Raw genomic sequence first — 16,288 nt, 5'->3', positions numbered from 1 at the left:
CCTTCTGTTTTTCCTGTGATGCCAGCTATGCCTGCCCCCTATTTCAAGGCAGTTTCATTTTCATTCAACAAATACCTTCTCTGTGCAGCCACTGTTTTAGGCACTGGGTATAGAAAGATGGTTGCTGCCCTCCAGGAGTGCACACAGCGGTGGGGAGGGAGACAGTTGCTGTCCAGTGTGAGGGGCCCGGGATGAAGGTTTGCCCTGATGGCCATTGAAACACAGGAGGCACAGCTGTCTCTGCCCAGGGAGCAGCGGATGCGTGGGGCCCCCTTCACGGTGGACATTCATCAGCCAGTGGGGAGAAAGGCAGTCCAAGGAGAGGACCGCACATACAGAAGTCTAGAGAGGGCAACAGGGACCGCTCACATAAGTGTCCCTTAGGGAAGTGGCTTCCTGGCCCCCCGAACTTGGCGGCCCAGTTTGGAACCTGTTTCTGCTGACACTGATTGGAGGATTCCTGGTGGTCATGTTGAGAGCAGGAATCCCAGAGTGGGGCAGAAGAGGGAACACAGTGGTGGGCAGGTGCGGTGGTGAAAACACGCTTGGGACCTGTGGGAAACAGGAATATCCCAACCACAGTCTCACTGTGCTCAACTTGCTGGCAGCCCGAGAAAACTTAACAAATTTAGAGCTCAATTCCATTACATCTGTTTGCATCAAGCATGCCCCCTGCCTCATCCTCCAGTGAGTGTCTTGTGAGGTATCTTGGCAGGTTAGTTTAGCTGGAAAAAAAAAATGGTGCAGAAAAACATTTTGCTACTAAAAACCAAGACACCCCCAAACCTGTTAGCTTCCACGTGAGCTATGTGCAGCCTCAGTCACACCCAGCAGTAACACCAATAAAAAGAGCATCTTTTTTCCAAAACTTTCTTCAAAGGTCCTGAGATATCCTCCAGTGGGATAGGCTTAGGTCACATGACAGCCCCTGAACCACGCACTGTGGCTGGAGAGAGAAAACGCGCTGACTGGCTTAGCCTAGGTCACATGCTCATTTGCCGAAGATGGAGTCAGCGTCCCTACAGCTACACAGATACCCCAAAAGCAAAGAGCGGGAAGGCAGAATGGGATGCTGGGAAGGCAACCACAAGACGGCCACTTCAGATACATCACACACACTACTGCAGTAACCCTCCCGTGAAGCCTGTAAGATGGGGATCACTGACCCCATTCTCAGAGGAGGAAAGTGAAGGTCAGAGCTGTAACGTAACTGGCCCGCTGAGAAGTGGCAAGGCTGGTGCTGGAACTCGGCGCCAACTCTAAAATCCTCATTCTGGGAATGGAATTCACTTTGTAGTGTAAACACGTAAAAGGGATTGTTATTCATCGCTGCCCCGGGTGGCCACGCCCGAAGTCTGGGGCGGACGGGTAAAGAGGAGCTTTTTAACTTGAGGGAAATGTCTAACTCTGGTGTCATAAAAAGGAAGAGTAAAATTCCCAACTCTTCAGAAAAGCACTGTAGAAAAACCAATGAATAAATAAATACATTTTCAGCATTTTTCCTAAAGGCATCATGAGAAATGTCCCTACCTCCCATCACTTATAATTAAGGCCCAGCCCTCTTTTCAGCCCCCTGGTTTCCTGGGAATTTGTAATATTCCTGCTAGAAGTTTTCCTTTCCAACTACAAATTCAGATGCAAGTCATCGGCCTCAGGCAAAAATGGCTTCGTAGGGGACTTTTTCCCCCGTGTTCTGTTTGTTTTAATTTCCTAAAAAACCATCTGCCATGATTCAGAGAATCAGAGATTCTCAAAAACTCAGTGAGGAAAGGGACTTTGGAGGAAAGCTAGTCCAAGGGCCTCATGTCATAAATGAGGAAATGGGGGTTTAGGGAATGCAGAGGCCCGGGTTTGAAGGGACACAGAAACCAGCCAGGAACCGAGCTGGACACTTCAGAATATAGTATAGGAAACCCAGTCCTTCCTGTAACAGACTTACAACAGTTCCCTCTGTATGATGGCTGCCCAAAGTGGTAACACTATTAGCTAATAGTGTTAATAGTGTTAATACCACTAATAGTGGTAACACTATTATTCTTCTCCATGGCTTGGTGAAAACCATTTCTACCACCAGTTTGTAGATCCGGAATCAGAACCTCGGAGAGGTTGAGGCAACTGTCCCGGTTCACACAGTCTGCAAGCTGGGGAGCCTGAATTTGGACCTGGGTTTTGTCTTGCCTCACCATGCTCTTTCCCTTCCACGATCTTTCTAGAAGTAGAACCTGGGTTTCTAAGCTGCCCTTCCTACCTTCCCTCCACTCCAGTAGCTCTAGATTTCACACCCCACAGAGGGGCTCTGGGACATCCAAAAAACACAAACAAACAAAAGACAAAGGCAAACGTGAGGTTCTCGAATGGGAAGACAGCATGGGTTTCTGTCCTGCTCCAGCCAGTTTTTCTTTCTGGTTCTCTCTCTGCCTTGCTGAGCTGCTCTCCAGTTACCTGAACACTCCCTGCACTCACCTCCCCTCTCCCGACCTTGCCTTGTATGACGGTCTTTGCCTGAAGCACCCTCTTCATCTCTGCTGAAGCCTGACAAAAGGGACACAACTTTCAATGTCTGCCTGAAAGGCCGCCTTCTCCGAGAAGACTTGTCAGCCTGTCCAACTAAAAGACTTCTGCCCTCCTCTCATCTTTTCTTCTTGTGTCAAAGTTTTGCATGCCCACGTCTCATCTCCCCTTCGGGGTCCTGAGTGTGCAAGGTGAGGGTCAGTGTAACACGCTCCTGGGCACATTCAGCAGCAGCGGGCCAGGTAGCGGATGGCATAGCACCCAGCCTCTTTCTCTTCCTTACGTCTTGGCTTCCCTGATTCTGTTCCTCAATGAGCCAAAGGCTCATGGCAAAATCCTCCCTGTCCCTTTACGTAATATTTTATAATTAGTAACCCCCCAGGAATGTTAAAACATCATCAATGAAACCAGTGCCTGTGGGACTAGATCCTCAAGCCCCATATTAAAGATCGGAAAATGAAGGCACGGGGAGGTAAGTGACTTCCTTCGAGTCACTTCCCAGAAGAAATGAAAGGTATGATCAGCGTGGGGGAAACTCTTTGAGCTTTGGTACAGGCCATCTTGTCACTTGGGAGAGGAGGGAGGGCTTATTTCTTAAGTGAATTTTCTCTTTGAAAGCATTCATTTACATCTTCCCTTTGGGTGTGGCTGTCCTCCACATGTCCTACGGATGCCAGGAGAGGACACAGAGGGTCCACAGCTGCCCCGCTCCGGGTGTGAGGCCAAGGCCCCAGGAGATGGAGTGACAGAACAGGGGATCTGGAAACATACACTCTACTGGATACACTCTTGGATACATACCCAGGAAGGGGACACCAGCTCCCGAGAGTGCACGCGGCTTTTATAACCATGAAACAGTTTTCCAAAGTGCCTGTAGCAGCTGATTGTCCCAGCTGCAACACCCCGCCCCCTTCCCCCCCCCCCCCCGCAGCCTAACTCTAGGCTAATTTATTGGGATATGTCACCTCTGAGGGCCACTTACTCCATGAGGACATGTCTGCTTCTCTCCCACCCAGATGTGAACAGTTGGCTCCTCACCTTTGGATTCCAGCTACACAACGTGATTCCCGGCTACCCCAAGCCAGACATGGATGCCATGGAACCATCCTACGAGCTCATCCACACACAGATGAAAACTCAGGAGTGGGACAACAGCAAGGTAATTGGCACACGTAGCTGCCACCCTTAGGCCATTCAGACATGACAGGAGTGGGTCCTGCAAAGCTTTCCAGGAAAGCATGCGCCCGTAACAGAAACCGATGTGGTATATCCCAAGAGCCTGCCCGAAACTGTTCAGCAAATACATAGGAACCCTACCACTGCAAGCCACCGTGGACCCAACTGTAACAGCGCACAGACCCTCACAAGCCCTATTAAGTTTTCCATGTTACGCTGAGTTTGGAAATCTACAAAAACAATGAGCCTTTGTCACTACCCACAGCAAAAGTGCAAGGAGGGAACGTGTGTTCTAAATACAAATGTGGTATTTTCCAAGCACCTCAGTGCACCTGAACTTGCCTGAGGGATTCTACACCAGTTAACTCATAAATATCCCCTGGTGTTACTGTTCACATTGTACAGATTTAATGCCCGAGGCTTTCCAGTGCCACACAGCAAGGGAAGGGTTAGAGCTGGGATTCAAACCTGGATCTGTCCGTAGGCATTCAAACAAATGTTACTTTCTCTTCTGTTCCTTTTATGACCCAGTTTGAAAGACTCACGGAATTCTATAGCTGTAAAGGTCCTTGAAAACAGTTTTAGCCCACCCCTCACTTGCGGCATCCTTTTGCTCATTTCTTCCTCCCCTCTCCCCCACCTCCCCCTCTGCATAATATATGTAGTAGGAGCTGGCTCTTCCAGGCCCCATGCTGCACCCAGTGAATGCAGCAGTGTATCAGGCAGAGAGCAGGCCTCCCAGGGGATCCCAGTGGAGGGGGAAAGCCAAGTTGTTAGATGGCATTCCACTGGCAGCCAGAAACTTAACGCATCCAACCTGATTCCATTAGTCCTCAGCTGCCTCCTTCCTCTAGACTCTGGAGAACAGGACTCTGCGCCTCTTGGCTCTGGAGGCACCCTATATTCTCCTCTTTCAAAGCACTCACCGCACTTGGCTTGAGTTCCTGTTTTCTTCCTGTATCTCCACTAGACTCTGAGCCCCAAGAAGGCAAACACTGGGTCTTATCTGGTACCCAGTATACTGCCCAGCACCAAAACTTTTGTTGAATGAACAAATGGTTGAAAGAAGTAAACAACCCTGTGAGCATTTATGAGGAGACCAGAGCTCAGAGAGAGACTTGCTCAAGGTCACTCAGCAGGAAAGACGATGAGAACCCCTAGGGTGTCTGACCACAGAGCCCGTCCGCTTTCTGCTATTCTCTGCTGCCATAGCCCTGCCCCTCTGCCCGGCTCCAATCCCCACCATCCTCCCAGGCCGGCCTGGCTGTGCCCAGGGCTGCTTCCAGCAGCTCAGCTCCTCCCCTCACCCCTCCCCCCAACCCCAGCTTCCCTTCCCCCCTGCACAGAGCCCCGGTCTCAGACGGCCTGTTTGCCAACCTCGCCTGTCAATGAATTATTGATTTCCGCCCTTGGCAAGCATCGGAGATCTTTGTTGTTGAGCACTCCAGCTTTCGTGAAACTCTAGGAAATAATTGTTCACAGACAGGGTTCTATTAATTATAAAGAGGACTTAATTTCAGTGAGAATCCAATGGGCCTGTTTCTAAAGCCATTTCCCTGAGTTCCCGATAAGGCCCCGGAGCCCACCCGCACCTGGCTTTGCCAGGCTCCCTGAGCCATGGGAGGGACTGGTAGGTGGTATGACATGGAGACAGGGCCCAATCTGTCCCCCAAAGCAGCCAAGAGCAGGGGCATCTGAGGAGCCCCCAGGAAGCACTGTGGGGGCAGAGCCCTCCTTGAAAATCATTCATAACACGACAGAGAACAATAAAGCAGGGCAAGAGAGTTTATATAAATCACCACTTTTCATCTTCCTAAGCCTCCTTGCCAAGAACACATTTCTTGCCATTGCTCCATCTTACATCAGCCCCTTATCCTCCAAGTTCCAACTCAAGCATGAGTCTGTCCTTGAACCTCATTCCTCCACCTTCAGGCTGAGATGTTCTGAGCCTTGTTTGCTGCTCCCTAACCTAGAGCCCTTGAAAGTGAACCTCTAGAGTCAGACAGACCTGAGTTCAAATGTTGGCTTGAATACTTACTAGCAGTATGACTGTGGGCCCATTACAACTTCTTAGAGGCTTAGTTTTCTTAGATGTAAAATCAGTAATATAACAGTACCTACTATATAAAGTTATTGTGGAGATCAAATGAGGTACTGAATGTGACTTCTTTAGCTCAAAGACCAAGACATGTTAGCTATAGGTATGACTAGTACTTCTCCTAGACCACTAGTTATCACGTTTGATTATAGCTTTGTGTGTCACATCTGTCTCTCCCCCACTAAATGATGGGTTCCTCAAGGGCAGGGATGTTGTCTGATTCATTGTTGTCTCTCCAGTGCCCAGAAAAGGACCTGGCACAGAGATGTTCCCTGAACAGTTTCTTAATGGAATGATGGGGGAATGGATGGGTGAAGGATGGTGGAATGGTGTAGTGGTCAGCGGTAGGGCTAGATGCTACTGGTTAATAAATATGTGTAGATTTGACTTAGTAATGTAAGCTGAGTCTTCAGGCTATTAGGGAGAGGTTTTCCCCTTTGTCTCATCCTCTCTCTCTCCATCCCTCTCTCTCTCTCCTCCCCCATCAGTCTATCCTCGGGGTACAGTGTGAAGTGCAGAAGCAGCTCAAGGCCTTCGTCACCCTGGAACGTTTTGACCAGCTCTACGGCTCCACGATCACCAGCTGCCAACAGGCCCCCGAGACAAAGAAGTTTGCATCCAGTGGCTCGGTCTTTGGCAAAGGGGTCAAGTTTGCCTTGAAGGATGGCCGAGTTACCACAGACATCATCAGTGTGGCCAACGAGGATGGGCGGAGGGTCGCTGCCATCTTGAACAACGCCCACTACCTAGAGAACCTGCACTTCACCATTGATGGGGTGGACACCCACTACTTTGTGAAGCCAGGGCCTTCAGAAGGCGACCTGGCCATCCTGGGCCTCAGTGGGGGGCGGCGAACCCTGGAGAATGGGGTCAATGTCACCGTGTCCCAGATCAACACGATGCTCAATGGCAGGACTAGACGCTACACAGACATCCAGCTCCAGTACGGGGCGCTGTGCTTGAGCACTCGCTACGGGACGACGTTGGACGAGGAGAAGGCGCGGGTGCTGGAGCTGGCCCGGCAGAGAGCCGTGAGCCAGGCGTGGGCCCGTGAGCAACAGCGACTTCGGGAAGGGGAGGAAGGCCTGAGGGCCTGGACGGAGGGGGAAAAGCAGCAGGCACTGAACACAGGGCGGGTTCAAGGCTATGACGGCTTCTTCGTCATCTCCGTGGAGCAGTACCCAGAACTGTCGGACAGCGCCAACAATATCCACTTCATGAGACAGAGCGAGATGGGCCGGAGGTGACAGAGAGGACTCCGGCCTGCACTTCTTGCCAAAGACAGCTACTCTTTTGTGGCCACACACCTGACTGTGTTGTACTTAAAAAAAAAAAAAAAAAGAAAGAAAAGAAAAAAAAAAAGAAAAATCCTTTTTTTAACAAGTGCAGAAAACAAACAAACAAAAATACTGGTTGCATTGTAACTCATGCAACATTCTTTTTTTTAAGAAAAGAAAAACACAAATTTGGCCTTCACACATTTTTTGCACAGAACAGAAGGTATTTTTTTTTCTGTAGTGTGATCACAATGAAAACTTTATTGTCTTTTGTTCCCTTTTTCCTTGAGGATTTTTCCCTGTTGTTGGGGTACATTTCTCCTGAGACACATCTTCTGAGGTGTGTCCTTGTCTGTCTCTAGGTACCCAGTGTGATGTGAGACACAGTGTCTGTGCTAATTTGTCTCATGTGCAACCCTTTCTTCCGTGGGGGGAGGGCAGGAGTGAGGGGTGCAGAGTCACGGGCTAGTACCAAACATCCGAGGCGGGCCTGGAAGGAGGGTCTGCAGGACCTGAGGATTTTTGGCTCAGCTCCCACAGACAAGTGGTGGCTTTTTTACTCACCATGTTCTGTGCCTCTGGAGGACCGCAGACGTCTTCATCTTGCTCTGGGGAATTTTGTGATATCACTCAGCACCTTTTTCAAGCTGTCCCCAACTCCTGTCCAAGCTTTATATTTTGATGCTAAATGGAACCCCCAACCCCTTTTGCAAATCCTGTGTAGTTGTTGGTGCCAGCCCCATGCTGGGATGGAGAAAGCATTCCCCAGGTCCCTTCCCCCAGTCTGGTGACATAACATCCTGGGGCTAAGAGCCTCATCCTCCCCAAGAGGTAGAGGCACCCAGGATGTCTGTGGTTGGTTGGTCTTCCCATGATGTTCCTTATTATTCATCTCTTCCTCTCTCCCAAAGTCAGATGTGAGAACCAGCACTGCCCGGCAAGCCCTCCACGTGGGCACAAGGTCCAGGGAGGGGCAGGCCACCCGCGGCAAAAGGATGGCAAAGGTACCAGCCTGCCTTCCTGGGTGAAACTTTCTCCCCATGACTTGGGGTATCTTCCCTCCACTGCTCAGCTCCACCACTGAGAAACAGGAGTGCGGAGAGAGGTGCTTGGTGGCCTTTGGTTCTGCAAAGAGACTTAAGAAACAGTCAGCCAAAGAGAGGAGGCATAAGCCAAGCGTCTTCTAACCAGCTCCTGAAGGCTTCTCTGCCTCCCACTCGTGGGCCAGTAATACAGCGGGGGTGCAGCAGCTTAGGTGTTCAGGAATTCCTTCTGTGAAGTTCTTCTAAAACAGCTTCCCCTCTGGAGAGACAGAGGAGAAAGGAGGACAGAGCTAATCGGGCGTGACCTGGCCGTGTCATCCAGCCCCCGCCCCCCTGCTGCCCCCGGGCTGGGACCAGTTCCTGAGGCCGATGCCCGCAGAGCAGGGGGGCCAGGCTACAGTTGTCCCTGTGGAGACCTAGGCCTGAGGTCACTGGGAAGAGGCATTCGCCCCCTGGGGAATGGGCACAACCCACCCCTGGAGGGCCTGACCAGGGAAAGGCTGCAGCCAACGGGCCAGGTAGGCATTGAGGGGAGGGGAAAGCAGCAGCAAGAGTTAGGAGCTCCTCGCTCCTGGTTCATCTGCCTAATTACGATCATCATTACCACTCACAGGAGGTTCTGGGAGACCTGGAGGGGAAGCCAAATGCTTCCTTTTGAGCTGGGCTTCCTAGAAAATGGGACTTTTATGGGTTACATTTACATTAAGTGTGGAAAATGAATTCTGAGTCTGAGCTATCCCCCCATGGAGACCTTGTTGGACTGATAAGCTCATGGCACCTTTATAGCCTTACTCACAGAGTCTTCAGAATATTACACGAGTTAATGAAACCAAGAAGGTCTTTACCGCGCGAGAATTGGAGCAGCGTGTAGCCTGGTTTCTGCCTGGCAGAGGGAGGCATCCACAGCTTCTCGGGAGAGGAGGTTTCGCCTTACGTCATCCCACCGGGATTAGAGGATATGTTTCGCTAAGTGCTCTTCCTGTTTCCAAAAACAGTCACACTGCTGCGACAGTGCACCTTGGCCTGTTGGTCCGCTGGGTCCAGAGTGCCGCTGAGTCAGATGCGGTGCTCCTGGGGCCCGCTGTGTGTGGTTCCTGGGAGCTGGTGGTGGGCTCCCATCAGGCATAATCGTTCTTGGATGGGAGGGACAGCAGTTTGGCCTGAAGAACACATGTTTTTTTTTTAATCCAAAATAGACTTCTGCCTCTCAAAGCATACTCTTGATATAAGGAGCCCTTGGGTGAAGCTCTCCTGCCCAGTAGCCTAGCTGATCAGTTCTATCTTGGCTGCCTGACACTAGTCAAGACCTGCTGGGGACATCTACTTGGAGGTGAGAGGTAACACGAGAGCCAAGGGAATGAATCATCTCCCTACACCTTCCCAGGCCTCTGAGCCTCCACCACCGACCCCCCACCAAAGTGATAGTATGGACTTCTAAAGATCAAAAACAAAGAGAATTCCTGTGTGTTCCTTTCGTTTCAGCGAATAATGTTTTACCTGTCCTGAGCTACACACCACCGAGGAGACCCAGCGTCTGTGCGGGGAGAAATTGAGGCATTCCCAAGCTTTAGAGAAAAGATGTCAGGTGTGGGCTAGGCAGCATTATTTCACATGCATACTACTGCTCCTGGAGACGGCGCTTCTGGCCTTGGCCTTCCTGAGTCGGCTTCCGATCAGGCCAGCAGGTGACGAAGTGCCTCCCTTCTCAGTCTGTCCTGCTGCTGAGACCAGCAGGCACAATCTCACAGCAAGAGTGAGTCTGAAGGCGTAAGCCAGAGAGATCCCTGTGCCCACTGAGTGGCCTCCAAGCATCAAACCCCAACCTTGATGGCACCTGCCCTTTTGGCAATAAGCAACCCAAACATGTTCATTTCTTGGAGCAACCAGCCTTCCCTCACTGGCCCAGGGTCGTGATCCTGCAGGAGGTCAGCTTCTGTGCCCTAGAAAAGGGTTTATTTTGGAAGAATTCCTGCCTTCTTCCCTGTCTTCCACAGCTCCCATCGGGCCCTGACCCTCAGCCCCTCTGCCATCATTTTAAACAGGACTTTAATGATGCCCCAACTTGGTTTTTTTATAGGATGAGGTTTCCTTTTTTTTTTTTACCCACCCTCCAGACAGACAGCATTGGAGGGCAGAGCTGTGACGAGGGGAAGAAGGGGAAGAAACTCCCTGGTAAATTACAGCTTTGTCAGCCCCTGATGCTTGTCTCTCAGAACTGTTGGCTGAGAATTAACCCAAGGAACAGCCCAGTGCCTGAGGTCTACCTAGTGGTGGAGAATTTGAAACAATCCCTAGGAAAGTGACCAGAAGTTGAGAATGGTTTAAATAATCAGGATGGGGTGGGGCAGAAGCAGAAGGGGACTGCAAGGCAAGGAAGGGGATTAACCCTGGGCAGTGTTTTTATAGACACATAACAAGGAAGCACATTCGCTTAAAAAAAAAAAACAGTATAAAGGACCTTTTCAGCTGTGACCTTTAAGTACCACCTTTATAGGTGGCAGTTTCCATTATGCAAAGACAGGGCTCTCGAGGTGAAATCTTAGAACGCAGTTTCACATCTGCAGCCTCGTGGTTGTGGTGGCCACATGGTGAGGGCAGGGATGCTGAGCTTGGTGCCCAGGAGCAAGGAGCTCGCCAGGACTCTGCAGGATCCCGGGCTTTGGGGTTTGATCTCCTGGTGCTCAAAGTCAGATCTCTTCTCCATTCCTCATAGCAACCACTAAGCCCAGGTTCTGGCTTCTGGTCCTGAGCTGGGGCCTGCCTCCAGAGAGGTCCCAGGAAGAACCCAGTCTCTTCTTTCTATTGGGAACCTTGTTAGGACTCAAAGCCTTCCGTTTAAGGCTCATAATTCCCAGCTAGGTTTATACATTTGTCTACATTTTATTGGAAGGGAGGGGATTAAAAGAAAGAACTCTGTCGTTCAAGGCCCTTTCATTTAACCTTCAAAAAAACAGCAAACTCATTTTAAAGACTCATTGCTCAGGTGATAGAAACTTTATCCTTTCTAACCTTTACATTCTCCAAAACCAGCCCTGTGTACTTAACCGCCCCAGACAGCGGCGAACTCTTTGGTTTCATCATGAATGTGGAAGATCAGAGTGGGGAGGAGGCCTGGGTGGGGCTCATGTTGGGTTTCTTACCCCCTCTGGAATGCCAAAGGCATGACACTGGGTGACTTCTTGGTCCCCAAGAACATGTGATTGATTCTGAGGGCAAATTGCCAACGGAGAAGCAAGCCTCAGGCAGGCTCAGCTGTCCCAGCAGAAGCTGAGTCACAGATGTGTGGTGGTGCCCGGCAGCCCCCAACTCACCCAACACCAGAGTCCCACTTTTCTAAACCTGCCTGTTCTTGAACACTTCTGAACCTGCAGCTTTGGCAAAAGGACTCTCCCAAGCTGCCTTTGGACGACCAACACTGGAGACTCTGGCCTTACCATGTGGAAATAGTTTTCCTGAAGTCTGGAACTAATTTTGAGAAGTTTTTTTCTCAACACTTTTGTGTTTCTAACACTGTATTCTTGACTGTGTAAATACCGACAAGGCTGTAAATAAAGGCAGATGTAGATACCTTCTAGAAAAAAAAAATGCATAAAAACAAAACCAGAAGTGATCCCGTGTAGCCTTCGTTGACAAATAAAAGAATATTTTGTGTTTAAGGTGTTGGGTGGCCTTTGTTTGGAGAGTAAGGACTGCCTGAGCCAGTCCTCTGAGTTTGCACTGCTGGATGCTTCTGTTCTCAGGATGACCTGCAAGACTCAGGTCCGTGGCCCCAGAGGCCCTCATAAGCCATCTAGGTGACAGCTGTCTGGAGAGGCTTGCCACAGGCCACAAAGACCCCGGTGCTTAGCCTCGCGAACGTCAAGGCACCTCTGACATCAGCTGTGTCCCCACCGCCCCCCAGGCCACGCCCTCCTCCAGCTGATGTCCTCACTGGCTTTGGGGACAGGCTCCAAGAGGCAGGACAGCCCAACACTGCCCTGAAAATAGAGCCACTGGGCACAGAGTTGTCCCCTAGGCCACTGGTTGCACTTTCGAAAATAAACGCATAGTCATCACGCAAATTATTATAACCACGTTAATACAACTTGGAAAAAAGGACAAAAAATTTCTTTAGCATTTTTTTTTTCTTTCCTTTGTGTGTTCTTAATGTAGCTTTAAAAATAACTAAGGTAGTTATAATCACAGCATACGGGTAATTTTTCACCTTGCTTTTCTCATTTAACCTCGCACTTAACCTCTCAGCTCTAGAAGTCAGGGATGACAGCTGGTCACTTCAGAAAGTACGTTAGCCAAGCCCAGCTCCCCGGTGTGAATGGCAAACCTTATGAAAATTCGAGTAATTGGGCAGAGGCATAAGAGCAGAAGGCCTCCCTGCCCTCCCGTTGTCCTCAGCTCGGACCCTCCACCAGGCCCTCTGGGAAGATTCAGGCCCCTCCCCTCCCCTCAGGCACTGCGGCCCAGACCATCACCCTGCTGTGGAGCCCCCCAGCAGCCATCTACGGTGGTAGGAAAAAACCTTACTTCACTTTTGGAGTTGGGCCGAATTGGGTGCAGCACTTACTATGAGATCTCAGCAAGTCTTTTAACCCCTCTAAGCCTTGGTCTTCCATCTCTAATGAGGCTATGATGATGCATACAACTCAGAGGACAGGCTACGCAATGCCGCGCAATACTCCAAGCCCAACGGGCTTTTCCCAGGTAAGTTTTCTACCGCACGCCCCCTCCGCAGCCCACCACGCACGCCCACCTTCCTTTCAAAGGCCGGCACTCTTCCCTCCACACAAGTGCTTCTCAGCCTTTGGCCCGCATCACATTCACCTGTAGGGCTTATTGGAAAAAACTGCTGGGTCCTGCCAGCCCAAGAATTTCTCAATCAGTGGGTCTGAGATGAGGCCCATTAATTTGTATCTCTAACGTGTTCCCAGGGGACACTGATGCCCCTTCCTGCTTTGAGAACCACTGCTGACTAGACTATCTGCATATTGCGGAGGCAGTAAGCTACTTAGCATGGCACTTCAGATGCGCCGAGTCCATGCAACCTACCGCAGGAGGGCCACACAGTAGAGCAGGTGTATCAGGTCCCGCCCCCCCACCCCCCGCCAAATGTACCCACGGACTTTCACACCTGAGGGCCTTTCACGGCTTGTTCAAGCCCAGCTGAAATGCCCTCTTGCAGCTCATTCCCCTCTCAGGAGGCACGCAATGAGCACCTGCCACTTGCCAGGCACTTCTCAAGACTGGATTATCCTTGTGTGTGAGCCCCGCAAGGCCCACAGAGGCCGTGTCTATCTAATGCTCTGCATGTCCCCAGTGTCCAAAGCAGGTGCTCGGCCACGGGTCACCCTCGGTTCAGCTTTCCCTTTGCCTTAGGGGCTCACTCTCTCCGGTATATTCGAGAAAGAGTAGGGGTCGCCTCCTGTCCACTTCCGAAAGGAGGCTACCTCTGCTCCAAACTGGGTGCTGCTCCTGCCTCCACCGCCCCCCTGGCAAGCTTGCCGCTGCGGCCTTGTTTGCAGAGAGCAGAGCCCCGCCCCCGCCCTCTGTAACCCCGCCCCCACCGTCCTGCCCAAGATTCGCCCTTTTCATGATCCACTGGAAGCCATGGAGAAAGCCACAGCCTATGAGGAAGAAGACTTTAAAAGTGAGTAGTACTAGGGACATCTGGGTGGCTCAGCATCTGACTCTTGATTTCGGCTCAGGTCACGATCTCAGGGTCATGATCTCAGGGTCGTGAGATTGAACCCCCCCTCGGGCCTGCTTAAGATTCTCTTTCCTTCTCCCTCTGCCCCTCCTCCTCTCTTAAAAAAAAAAAAAAAATACTACCATATCCAGAGGAGAAGTGTCTAAGAGTTGAACCTCGTACAAAGGCTTTCCACTTGGTGTCATCCCACCGGGATGGACCTTGTTCCCAGTCCTCACGCTGGCATCGTTCTGGGTGTCTCTCCCTCCAAATCCACACTGGAGCTCTCTCTCCACCCCTTGGGAAACTCCATCCCTACTGGAGAGCCCACCCCTGCCCCCATCAGGCAGTCCAGCATTTATTTCTCAAGTCTGGAGTAACCCCAGAGTGGGCTCCAACCACCATCCCCAGGCCGGTCCCCTTTCAACATATCAGGGGCAGTAGGAGTTGCACATACATTCTTTACCCTTCAAGATTTATCCAAAGCATATTTGTGGAGACACACCTTGCAAAGATAGATATCAGTTCTTACAGCTGTAGAATTTTAAGCCCTTTGGGAAGAATAGAAGCATTTTCCTACCTGCAAGCCTAGTCCTGCCTGGTGGATGTCAGTACATGACAATGTATGCAGAGCAGATGGGCCTTCACTTTGTCATCCCCTGCCTCACCTTCAAAACGTGCCCACTCCACTCTGCCAGGACTAAATGCTTAGGGTAAAAATCTGTTCCCCAGTCTGTGAGATGGAAACAGAGGACATGGAGTCATTCTTTCAGATATGGATATTATATCACTGGGTAGGTGGGTGGATGGATGGATGGGTGGGAAGATAATGGATGACTAAATGAGTGAATGCTAGAGCCAGGGCTTTGAGGAGGCTGAGAAGAGCAATTGCAATTAATCAGCAAATGTTCAATGAGCACTTCATGTATGTTAGACATTACCCCAAGCAGCCTTAAAGGGATCTTAGATGTAAAACAGGACCCTTTGCTTAAAAACATTACCACCCAATGAGGAGGTCTAGAAAGATTCAGAAAACAGAGCATGTGCTCTCTGTCACTACTCCAGAAGCCTCAGCATCCAGACTTGCTAGAACTCAGAAGTCTGGTGAAGGAGCAGAAACCTTCCAGGTTTTGCCCTGGGGGAGGTGGCCAGAGGCCCAATCTCTGGAACAAAGAGGTTCGCCAAAAGCTTGAGTTTCATCTAAGGAATCGGGAGTTCCCAGTTTTATAGCAGAAGCATGGCAAGGCAGCCAAGGGGTCCAGGCGCTACCGTGTATAGGGCTATTGGGAGCAGAACCCTATCAATATCCAAGGGTCAGGTCCAGACGCTGAGGGCAGGAATCTGGATCTAAGCAGGTGGGCTAGGCAGACACCCTAGTGTCCACACTTCACTAACATACATTTGGTTTTAGGAGGAACTAAGCTCTGAGGACTTAAGCTCATCCTCTGCCCATAGCCATGATTCTGTGATAGCAGGGCCAGCCCCACCTCCCACCTCCTGCCATGTCTAAGGCTCCTAATGTGCTCCTTGCCCGATCAGCCTGTGATTTCCACTAGAAACTCAGAGACTCCAGCTATCTTGAGAGGATGGAGGGGACTGAGCCCAGTGCTAAGAAAGTGGTTCCAACAAAAAGCACTTTCCACAGTGCTGAAGAAGGGGAGCTCAGGGTAGGTTGGGTGGGGAAGGGAAGGAATCTGAGTAAATTTCCTGGAAGAGGTACGTTTGGTGAGAAAGGATTAGGAGGGAGTGGAAGACATTCCTGGTGGTAGGAAGGGGAGCTGTTCATGTGGGCTGAGGGGAGCCTGGGCCTCCAAGCCCTACTCCTCTGAACCTAGTCCACACGAACATAAAGCCAAAAATTCCCAGGGATCTGACCCAGCATGTCTCAACTTTTTTCACACAGCAAAACACACAATGGTGGATGGGTACATGCAGGATCCACTCCCATGTGTGTATCCAGATTTGGTAAAACAAAGGCGTAGGTTATGTGCCAAACCCAGCAAGTAAGAATTTGTTCCCCACTCAAAAAGCTATCAGAATGCAAATGAGGGAAAGTGATCATATTACAGGGATAATTTTGGATGCACTCTAATTTATAGCAAAAGGCATTATTTTTCAAAGCTGTGCTTCATTATTCATAATAACTTACTTCCGACACATGGCATCACTCTTCGTAGGAACATACTTCCTTTTCTTTTTTTCCTATCTTGGGTGGGGGCGTTCCCCATAAACAGATCCTGAATAAAGATTTGTCTAAAAGTAAGTTATTAGGAAGTAGTCCCAGGAGAAACAGGTAGACAAATGAAGATGAGAGGCAAGAAAAGGCTATCAAGGGTGTGAGAGCAAGCAAAGTCCCAGGAGAGTAACTTTAGCTCAGTCCAGTGGGGGACTTGTGGAAACAGGCTAGGTCACGCCTGCAGGCTATCCCCAGCGGGGCCAAGGGCAGGAATTTTGACTCCTCTGCACCTGTCAGTCATGCGTTAAGGGCTGCCCCTGGGGATGT

At 50.4% G+C, this 16,288-nt stretch overlaps 1 protein-coding gene across 12 annotated transcripts in view; it reads left to right on the top strand.

Annotated features, from left to right (window-relative positions):
• Positions 1–11,761, top strand: part of TENM4 (teneurin transmembrane protein 4) — a 711,025-nt gene extending 699,264 nt beyond the window's left edge. For all 12 annotated transcript variants that reach the window (XM_081798927.1, XM_081798926.1, XM_081798930.1 and 9 more), the window contains 2 exons: positions 3,528–3,670; positions 6,274–11,761. In XM_081798927.1, the coding sequence (XP_081655053.1) occupies positions 3,528–3,670; positions 6,274–7,032 (902 nt within the window). In that variant the 3' untranslated portion in view covers positions 7,033–11,761. The remainder of the gene's footprint in view (positions 1–3,527; positions 3,671–6,273) is intronic.
• The last annotated feature ends 4,527 nt before the right edge of the window (positions 11,762–16,288 follow it).

Source organism: Leptonychotes weddellii, chromosome 11 (assembly GCF_054177405.1).
Source record: "Leptonychotes weddellii isolate Sample4059 chromosome 11, ASM5417740v2, whole genome shotgun sequence".
NCBI lineage: Eukaryota > Metazoa > Chordata > Mammalia > Carnivora > Phocidae > Leptonychotes > Leptonychotes weddellii.
The sequence above is the reverse complement of the archived record's forward strand: the minus strand, read 5'-3'. Positions and strand labels throughout refer to the sequence as shown.